Source organism: Caloenas nicobarica, chromosome 14 (genome assembly GCF_036013445.1).
Source record: "Caloenas nicobarica isolate bCalNic1 chromosome 14, bCalNic1.hap1, whole genome shotgun sequence".
NCBI lineage: Eukaryota > Metazoa > Chordata > Aves > Columbiformes > Columbidae > Caloenas > Caloenas nicobarica.
The window spans coordinates 3,229,171-3,239,458 of record NC_088258.1 but is presented as its reverse complement, the minus strand read 5'-3'; the positions used below and the strand labels follow the sequence as shown (position 1 = coordinate 3,239,458).

The following is a 10,288-nucleotide window of genomic DNA, read 5'->3' as shown; positions in this document are numbered from 1 at the left end:
TTCATCGCTTTTACCAGCTATTTCGAGTAACCCAGACCAGGCGTACATAAATCCAGTCTTTAGGAAAGTTCTCAGCCTTAGAGGAGTTTTCACATTTAAACCCAATTCCATTGGGGATTTTGGTGCCTGTCCCAGCTCCCCCATGCAGCATCGTGTCTTGTCACAAGGCAAAGCTTTGCCATCGTCCCCGACCCATCCTTTCATCCCAAGCAGCATTGAAAGTTGGTGGTGGAGCTTTCCACGCTGTGTCTCAAAGCCAGAAAACGCTCCTCTTGAGAGCACGGCGCTGGCGCTCAGTGGTCGTTATAACTTCCAGGAGTGACTTCTTGGGGCTGAGCCCCAGTTTGAGATGCTCACAGCTCTGCTTGCGTTACACAGCAGCAGGGAAAGATGTGCTGATGTAAACCCCCAAGGGGATGTCGCTCCTCACAACCGGGGCGCGTGGAGGGGTCTGCAGAGGCCGTGTCGGAGGATGAAGACACGGTTGAATGGGAAGCAACTTCTATCACTGGGAGTGCGCAAGAATAAGAAGAATTTTGTTTCCTGGGTAGAAGATGACAGCGCTTTGTATAACCAACAGCGCTGGCTGTAGCCTGCAGCCCTTGGGCAAAGACGGGGCCGGGTTCGCCGGTCCTGGGAGGAGCCGTTACGGTCACTGGAAACAGAGAGTGGAGCAACGGTGTTTGGGGGCAGAGGGAACGTCCCTCCTGTCTGATCCTGTGCGGGAACGTCCACCGCGGTCACGCCGTGGGCGTCTTCTCTTGCGAAGGAGAACAGATGATTTTGAAGTGGCCGTCGTCGGTGCTGGGAATGGCCCCGGCGCTTCCCGTGCTGCGTATCCCGGCGTGAGAGGGAGCAGCGGCTCTTTCCCCCGTGTGACAGGAGGAGCTGTGACACCGTTTGGTTTCTTGTACAGCGGAGCCGTGTCCGGGGAAGCAAAAGCCACAGGTCTCCACCGGCTCTGGGACCCTGATGCCGGTGCATCCATCACCAACACTGCCCGCTTCCACCAGACGATCTGCAAATAAACCGTGTGTGTCAGGATAAGGGTTTTTAGGAGCACCTTTTACACAAGAAATGCTTTGCAGTGCTGCACTAGAGCCTGTAAAGTGCCAGGCCTGGAACTGGAGAGGACATCCATGTCCCACTGCTTTGATAAAGCCCACGGCGCTGTGTGTTGTACGTAACGCATCGTCTATGTGCTCACATATGATCCAAGGCTGGAGCAGCTCTGCTGGGAGGACAGGCTGAGAAAGTTGGGGTGTTCAGCTGGAGAAGAGAAGCTCTGGGGAGACCTTAGTGCGGCCTTTCAGTGCTTAAAAGGAGCCCATAAGAAAGACGGGGACAGACTTTAGCAGGGGCTGTTGTGATAGGACAAGGGGTGATGGTTTTAAACTAAAGGAAGGGAGATTCGGGCTGGACATGAGGAAGGAATTGTTGCCCCTGAGAGTGGTGAGAGCCTGTCCCAGGTTGGCCAGAGAGGTGGTGGCTGAACCATCCCTGGAGACATCCCAGGCCAGGCTGGACGGGGCTCTGAGCAACCTGAGCTGGTGCAGATGTCCCTGCTCATGGCAGGGGGGGCACTGGGGGAGCTGGGAAGGTCCCTGCAACCCAAACTGTTCTGTGATTCTGTCACAGTACGTGGTAACCTGAGCACCACAGGTTCCCCATCCGCTCCCAGTGCCCCCAGCACTCACCTTTGCAGGAATCCTCCCTGCGGTGGCAGGTCCCGGCGCTGGCTGGGCAGGTCACCACCTCTCCCTTCCTCCGCAGGTGAGTCCAGCCCAGGAGCAGGGAGCAGACGAGGGCGCAGAGGCAGAGCCCCAGCAGCAGATAAACCACCAGCCACGGCTCCTGCTCCCCGCACACCTTCTGCTCCAGCACGGCCGCGGGGGCCGGGGACGTCCCCAGGGCGGCGGGCGCAGGGGGGGTGGCCAGCAGGGCCCCCGCTGTGGGCCAGGCAGAGACGGGTGTGCTTAGAAACCCTTTGGGTACCTGCTTCACACTATTGACTTTTTGATAGGGAAAGGGTGTTGCTAATAGCACTCTGCTTGGGAAGAATTTGAACACCCCCTCTGCTTGCATTTCTCTTCAACAGAGAGGTGGAGGAGGCACCTTCCCACCCTCCACTCTTCTCCAGGGATCACATCTCAACCCCAGGGAGATCACAGGGAAAAATGTGGGAAATGCAACTGCTGCCCCTGACTGGTAGAGCCAAAGGGCAGGTCTGTAAAACACCAACACACAAAAGGGAAAACACGCTGTGTGCTGGAGAAAGCAGGAGAGAGGCAGACGCCCTGCTTTGCTTCTCCCTGGTCCCAGTGGAGTGTCAGTGCACAAACACAACCCCCAGGACAAAGAGATGGGGGTTTGCTGCCCCTTCCCGAGCGTTGCTCCCACAACCCAGCTCCTCTTCCAGCCCAGCCCTGGGGGTCCTGCCCCACGTCCCTGCTCTGCCCCCCTCGTGTTTGACCTTACTTTCACAGGATGCAGCGCATTGCTTCGGGTGCTGCCCGCACACCGTGCTGCAGCTGATGCAATTCTTCAGGAGCTCGTCGTAGTAGAAGCCGGGTCTCCTGTTGCAGTCCATGGACTCTGTGGGAGGAGAGGGAGATGAACGCGGTGTCCTGAGCACGTTCTCCTCCACCCCTGTCATTGACGCAGACGGATCTCAAACCGCTGCCCTCCCACCACCCCGTGCTGGGGTTCCTGCGAGGACAAGCCCACGGCTGCTCCGAACACGCTCACGGCTCCGATGGGTGCAGGACAAGCCCTGCCCGCGGCTGTGAGTGTTGAAAACCTCTCCAGGGCTGGCAGGGTGACAGATCCACAGGATCTGTGCTGGTGTTTGGTCCTATGAGGACGGGCTGTGAGAGCTGGGGTTCTTCAGCCTGTAGAAGACTCCACGGAGACCTTAGAGCAGCCTCCAGTACATAAATGGGACCTACAGGGAAGCTGGAGAGGGGCTTCTGACAAGTGATGGGACAAGGGGTAATGGCTTAAAATTGAAAGAGGGGAGATTTAGATGAGATATAAGGATGAAATTCTTCCCCACGGGGGCGGTGAGGCCCCGGAACAGGCTGCCCAGAGCAGCTGGGGATGCCCCATCCCTGGAAGGGTTCAGGGCCAGGTTTGACGGGGCTTTGAGTGACCTGGTCTGGTGGAAAATGTCCCTGTCCATGGCAGGGGGGTGGAACAAGATGATCTTTAAGGTCCCTTCCAACCCAAACCATCCTATGGTTCCGTGGTAAATACTGGGTAAAAGCATGTGCTGGCAGCTGCGTGGGGAGGGGACACAGCCAGACACATGCAGCTGCACCTGCCTGCGGCCGTGAGCTCCTGGCTGCTGCTCTTAGAGCTTCTGCTGCCCTGGGGCTTGCACGGATTTTTGGGACACACCAAAACCTGCCTGAGCGCTGGCTGGGGGCCCCAGGGACGGCATCTCCTCAAGGGGGAGACGTGACTTGTCACCGCACGCAGGGCTGTGTCCCCTGTGCCCCAGGACAGGGTGCAGCAGTGCTGACTGCAGCTCTCGGAGAGGGAAGGGGCCGTGCAGGGGGTTTGGGTGCAAAGTGCCTCTGTGGCTCTTCCTCACCTGTTACCACCGCACCTTGGTGCCTACCCCGGCGCAGGGCTCGCAGTTCAGCCTTGCAAACCCAGAGCTTGAGTTTATAATTATCCGCATCGACTGAACCTGATGTATCTTGAGGCCCTGCCCTTGGAGGGTCACCAGTGGGGCATATGTATGAGTGCTGATGCAGCTCTGGAAATCATAGAATTGTTTCGGTTGGAAAAGACTTTAATATCATCGAGTCCAACCATTACCCCACCCCGGCACTGCCCACGTCCCTGAGAACCTCATCTCCGTCTGTCCAACCCCTCCAGGGATGGTGACTCCAGCACTGCCCTGGGCAGCCTGTTCCAATGCCTGACAATCATTTCTGTGGAGAAATTTTTCCTAATATCCAATCGAAACCTCCCCTGGTGCAGCCCTGTGACCCCAGAAAGGAAGGGTACAGAGGCGTGGACAACTTGACCCTGGTCTGTGCTGAGCTGCTGCCAGACCCAGCCCATCACTGGGACGCCCGCGTCCCCCAGCGTTTTTGGCTCAAATCTCTGTTCAGCCGAGCTGGCTCGGCGCCTGCCCTGTGGCTCATCCCAGGCTGTGATCCCTGGTCCCGGCTCTGTCCAGGACCAGCCGCGCAGGCAGCGTCCCCGCGGCGCCGGCACTCACCGCACAGGGCCGCGCACCTCCTGACGCTGTGCCGGCCGCACGCGAGGCTGCAGGGGATGCACTGGCAGACGAGGGTGTCCCAGTACTGCTGGTCGGTGCAGTTGTTCATGGCATCCCACCCGACGGGCGTCCCATCCATGGCTGCAGAACGGGAGGGGAGGAGACGTGGGGTGGCCAGCACGGGGCTGGGACCGTGACCCCTCGCAGGGGGATGGATGCTCAGCTGTTCCCCAGCCCTCTCTGGTCCTAGGCTTGGGCTAGAGCGTGCAGTAAAACCTGCTTCAGGCTTAGCAAGCTATTCAAGTCATCACCCTACACAAGCACGTCCTGTGCCAGTCCCTGGGGACACGCAGGGAGGTCACCCTGGCTCATAGGTGACCCCGTGTTGTGCCCTGAGCGTCTGGGGATGCACAGAACTGCCCGTGGGAAGCGCTCCTGTCTTTATGTGTTTTTTCTGAAAATAGCAGAAATACAACCAGAATGACCACTGGCAAGCAACATCTTCTGGAACAATTTTTAGTTCTGGAAACTTCTGAATTCCTCTGTAGCGTCGGGGCGGTTTGTGTCATCCTGTGTGTCATTTCTGATGTCTCCCTTTGGTGGTCCGGCATCATAATGAAACTCTATTTTGTAAAAATGTGATTTTGTAAAAGAATGTTTCAAACTCCCCTGAGCAGCAGCAGGAGGGAGGTCTGGCGGGAGAGCTCTAAGTGCTGGTTTAACCCCCACCAGCCGGGACACCTGGGGTGGACATGTTCGTGTCCCCATGAGTTCGTCCTGTCCTCCTCTGCCACCATGAGCCCTGTGCTGGACGTGATGCCAAAGGCACAGGAGCGAGGCACAAAAATCCAGCCAACAACTTACAATTTTAAAAATCAGTTTGCTAACGAGCATCTTGTTAGCAGCTGAAATATTTGTGCACGTGCCCACCTTTGGGTGCTGCACATCTCTGTCTGCGGCCTGTGCCACTGCAGGGTTTGGCCTTGGAGGCAACGCAAGTGATGGCCATGCCCTTGGTGCTGGCGTGCCGTGCCATGCCGTGCCATGCCGTGCCTGGCCACGCCGTGCCATGCCGTGCCATGCCGTGCCATGCCGTGCCTGGCCACGCCGTGCCATGCCATGCCATGCCGTGCCATGCCGTGCCGTGCCGTGCCATGCCGTGCCGCACAGGGGGTCTGCAGCAAACACGACAGAGCAAGTGCAGGAATCACTAACCAGCATGAGTGTGGCTGTGGTGGAAATGTGCCATTTGCTGACCGAGAGGGCCCGCGGGCGACCACATCCCCCTGCGGAGCTGCAGCTGTTTCCTCCCGGTGCTGACAGGACCTGAAAGGTTTAAAACCCCCCGATACCGCAGCACAACGTGGGCTTCTGCACACCCGGAGTCTGCACGTTGCCTCAGCCGGAGCTTCTGCACCACAGCCGTTGCAAAGCCAAACTTTGATTTTTATAGAGAAAACTCACTGTGGGGATCTCTCCTTGTCTCTAATACATGGGCAGTCAGGGTAAATCCACTTTGCACAAGGATGCTGGCCCTATAGTCCCAGTCATTCAATTAACATTGCTATAAAATTAAATAATTGCTTTCTAGCAAGCTGAATGAAGACATTCCCCAGGGCAGAGTGAGGCTCAGGCTGATGGTCTCCTCAGATGCTCTTTGAAGATATTTTGTGCCCAAAGAGAAGAAAGAGAAGACCCCTGGGAATGTTGGTGACCCCTGGGGTCAGTGGTGACCCCTGGGGACGGCGTGAGCCCTGGGGATGGCGTGAGCCCGGTCACCCTTGGGTGACGGTGGGGGATAACTGCATGGGAAATGGAGATTTGGGGCTGTGTCTAAGCTGGGGGGCTGCAGGCTGGGCAGCTCCTTCACCGCTGCTGCTCAGGCAGATCCAAACCGGGTGTTTGGGCCCATCTAGGAAAAATCCTGCCCGATGGCCGAGCTTCCCGGGGAGCCTCAATGTGCGTGTGGTGCTCCCAGCATGGTGCGGTCAGACTTTGCAAACCTGTGTTTTCCAGCCGAGCTGGGTGAGTCTCCCCCTCTGCCTCCACACCAGGGACCAGCACCCCAAACTCCCCTGTGCACCCCTCATCCAAAGCATTGGGCGACCATTTCATCTCCATCCCCACGGCGCTGACCGTCCTCAGCAGGGTGGAAACCCTTTGTGGTGGCTCCGCTCCTCAGCGAGAGCCCGGGGGGACCCTCCGCTCCCAGCCAGCGCCCCGGAGATGTCACCGTGACCCCGAGCCCTCGCACCGATGAGCCCCTCACCCCCATCTCCCCACACAGCCCCTCCACGGGGTAACTCACGTTTCACTCTCCTGCAGCATCTAGTCCCCCTCGGCTCCTGCCATTGCAGCGCGAGCTCCAGCCCTGAGCCCGTGCATCGCTCAGGAGGTTTATTATTAGAGATCGATTTGATTAATGCCTGGGCCATGTGTTTCCTGGGGTTTCCCCTTATCCCTTCGATGCAAATCGCTCACAAGCACAGCGCGTTGCGTTGGCTTGCTGGGCGTCCCTGGGCTGCCGGGGGCTCAGGGAGGGACATTGTGGGGCCGTGTGTCACACAGGGAGGGGTGTCCTGGGCCTGGCGGCCACGTTGCACAGGGGCTGGCAGGGGTGGGGGCTCTGCAGCACCTGGCCTCGCATTGCCTGGCTGCAGTGGGGCGGTTTATTCTGCAGAAAAGGCGGTTTTACTCCGTAGAGGAAAGAGTTATCGTGGGTCAGGAGAGCTGCTGGGTGACACTGGGGGTTGCTGCTTTCTTGGGCTTTGCTGTGTCAGAGCAAGACAAAGGGGATGTCGCTGCGTGGAGCTGCAGGTAGAGAGGAACGAATGTCCCTTCTTGTGGATCCGTGTCACGCAGCCCTGCGTGTAACGTCCTGCTGATGCCACATGGCACCGGGTGCTGGTCACCCTCACCTGCAGGCACTGAGCATCGCGCTCTGCACCCGTCCGATCCGCGGGGGGGTCAGCCCACCCCACCGATGTGTCTCCTGCTCACAGCGCACAGAGCATCTCGTGATGGGATGAGAGGAAACGGCCTCAGGTTGCACCAAGGAGGTTAAATTTGATCTTGGGAACAATTTCTTCCCCAAAGGGCTGTGGGGCACTGGAACAGGCTGCCAGGGCAGTGCTGGAGTCACCATCCCTGGAGGGGTTGGACAGACGGACATGAGGTTCTCAGGGACATGGGGTGGTGCCGGGGTGGGTTAATGGTTGGACTTGATGATCTAGAGAGTGTCTTCCAACCAAAATGATTCTATGGCCCCCAGTAAGATGCTTTAAACAGTGCTTTTCTCTGGTGCATCCATGGCCCAGAGGCAGGAGGGCTCGGGGGGGTTCAGGGGGATTCAGGGGGGCTGTGCTGGTAACAGGGGGCCCAGCACTGCTGGCACTGGATCTGCGTGAAGCATTAATAGCATGGGTTGGGTTTCACAGAGGGAAAGAGCTACCTCTGCGCTGCTGGCAGCCTCCAAGAGTATAGCTGTATATTTATTTTTAGGTCTCACCTCACCCTGCAAGTGGAATGGGTTTAATCAGCAAACCCAAGACGGAGCAGCCAGGCAGCACCCCCGGGGATGCCTCAGAGGGGGAATTCAGCCCATTCCATGGTGCTGAGAGCGTCTGCCCGTGCTCGGCCGGGCATCCATCCATCCATCACTGCCCTGGTGCCTCCGACCAGCAAAACACCCCGGGTAGATCTGGCCGGTGGCACAAGGCTCCACAGGGGACGTCTCGTGAAAGCCAAGCCAGGCTGCGCGCCTGCTGGTTTCCCCCTTTCCCACTGGCAGTGGGTTCATTTCTGAAGGTTTCTCCCCCTTTCCGTGGAGGTGCAGGGCAGGGCTGTGCCGCGGCCGTGTCACCGGGAAGGGACGAGGGGTGCCGGGAAGGGACGAGGGGTGCCGGGACCGCGGCAGGACGGTGACTCAGCTTGGCCCGGCGGGACCTTTCTGCAGAAGCAGCTGAGGGGGGAAGGAAGCAGCAGCGATACCTGTTACTTTCTATAAACACCAGCGGGGCAGCCTCAAGGTTTTTTCCATTCGGTTCAAAAACTCCTACTTTGTGCTTTACCATGGTGATCTGCAGCTGAGAGAGAGCAAAAGGCCACTTGTGGGGTGAAACACGCTGTGCCCTTTGCAGGGACGTTGGGGGCTGAACCTGCTCGCAGGGAGCAAAGCCCAAAACAGAGGAACCCAGCGCTGCTCGGCCCTGCCTGCCTGGATGTGGCCCACCACGTCCCAGCTCTGGCAGGAGGGACAGGACCAGCATCGGCACCATCCGATGGACCCTGAGGCTCAGAGCGGGGACCGGGAAGGGACAAGGCGCGACGTTGCCATGGGGACACAGCAGCACCGATGCTGTGCCACCTGCCGTGGCTCTGTACAGGCAGGTGATGCGAAGGACGGGCTCATCGCTGGGCTTGAGTGTCCCACTGGGAAGAGCTGTGGAGGGTCCTGGAGGGAGCGGGATGGCAGAGGCATGGCTGGGAGCGGGGTTTGCACAGTGCGAGGGTTTGGGGAAAAATGCACCTTTGAGTGCACAGAGCTGGTGGCCGTCCATGCGCAGACTCATCCCTGCTGTGCCCTGGGCCAACGGCAGAGGCCGTGGCCCGTTCACCTGCAAAGCTAAAGCCAACGGCAAAGGAAATCAGGATTTCGGCATCGCCTGCTGCGCTTGAGCGTGACCCGGAGCGATGGCTCCAGCCCTCTGGCTCACGGGGTTTTGCAGGGGAAACCTGCTGCTGTAAATAGCAGCGGGAGACTTGCAGTTTCCACCCTGGCGAGCCCTCGAGAGGGAACCGAGAAGCACTTGGGGGTGGTTTGTCCCTCCTCGCTGAGCAGAGATCAGGCCGGGTAATTTCGGCTTTAAAATTCTCAGTGTACTCTGTGACCAGAGCCCCACGTCCTCAGCTGTGCGCCCCAGCAGCCTGAACCCCTGTGCCCCGAGTGGCATCACCCCCTCCCACACCCTCTGAGGACAGTGTGTGCCTTTTAAATGTCTCCAAACGTGGCCCTTCTGAGCTGCCATCTCGCAGCCAAAGCATCGGCTGGGGTCGTCCCTGCGCTCTGGGACACGGGCAGGGATCAGGCGGCACCTGCCAGCACCCTGTCCTGGGTTCCTGGGTTAGAGCCTTTGCTGTGTGCCACTGGTGGGAGAGAATCAATTGGCAGTTCCCCGTGCAGCCTCCCAGCGTGGTGCATCCCTCTGCATCCCTCTGCATGGCTTTGCATCCCACAGCATCCCCTCTGCATCCCCCCGCATCGTTTTGCATCCTTCAGCACCCATCTGCATACAGTTCCAGAGGTGCCACAGTCCATTTGGGGTGATAGAGCCCAGTTTTGTCCCCACGATGAAATCTTTTTTTCTTCTAGGCTTTTGCCCCAGTGGCATCGCTGCAAGGAGAGCTGCAGGTAACAGGCAGACAGAGTGGATAATATTTGGCTCCAACATTTTTGGGGGGATGCCTGGCCTTCCCTTTGCGCAGCTTTGCTGGGATATTTTCCTCCCAGCTTCTCCTCAGCCCATTTGCCTTTTGCAGTCCCTGTACTCAGGCAGGACTGGGCCTTGGCCAAGGCGTTTGCTTGCACACATGCTCCCTTTGGGACCTGAAAAAAGGGGCCGTGGGGGTGTGAAGGGGAAGAGGAGTCATCTTGGGCCGAAACCAGCAACTGCGAGGCTGGGCTGAGCACAGATGGCTCCGAGCACGGCAGCTGAGGACTCATTTCTTTCACCTTCATTCCCTGCGGACGCGTGCTCTCGAGTGCCCGTCCCCTGTGCATCGCCTGCCTGTCCTCCGTGTCCTGTCGCTGCCACCAGTTCCTCATGGCAAAGCTCAGAGCTGCTACGTGCCCAAAGCCGCTGGGCTGACAACACACAATAGGATCATAGGATCATAGAATCGTAGAATCATTTTGGTTGGAAAAGACCCTCAAGATCATCGTGTCCAACCGTTCCCCCACCCTGGCACTGCCCCATGTCCCTGAGAACTTCATGTCCGTCTGTCCAACCCCTCCAGGGATGGTGACTCCAGCACTGCCCTGGGCAGCCTGTTCCA

At 58.6% G+C, this 10,288-nt stretch overlaps 1 protein-coding gene across 1 annotated transcript; it reads right to left on the bottom strand.

The window, feature by feature from the left end:
• Positions 1–740: 740 nt before the first annotated feature.
• TNFRSF13B (TNF receptor superfamily member 13B) lies at positions 741–6,669 on the bottom strand. The gene is made up of 5 exons (XM_065645223.1): positions 6,543–6,669; positions 4,235–4,375; positions 2,479–2,595; positions 1,698–1,949; positions 741–1,018 (listed from the first exon to the last, which is right to left on the bottom strand). The coding sequence occupies exons 1-5, from the start codon at positions 6,667–6,669 to the stop codon at positions 741–743; spliced, it is 915 nt and encodes a 304-aa protein (XP_065501295.1).
• Positions 6,670–10,288: the final 3,619 nt, after the last annotated feature.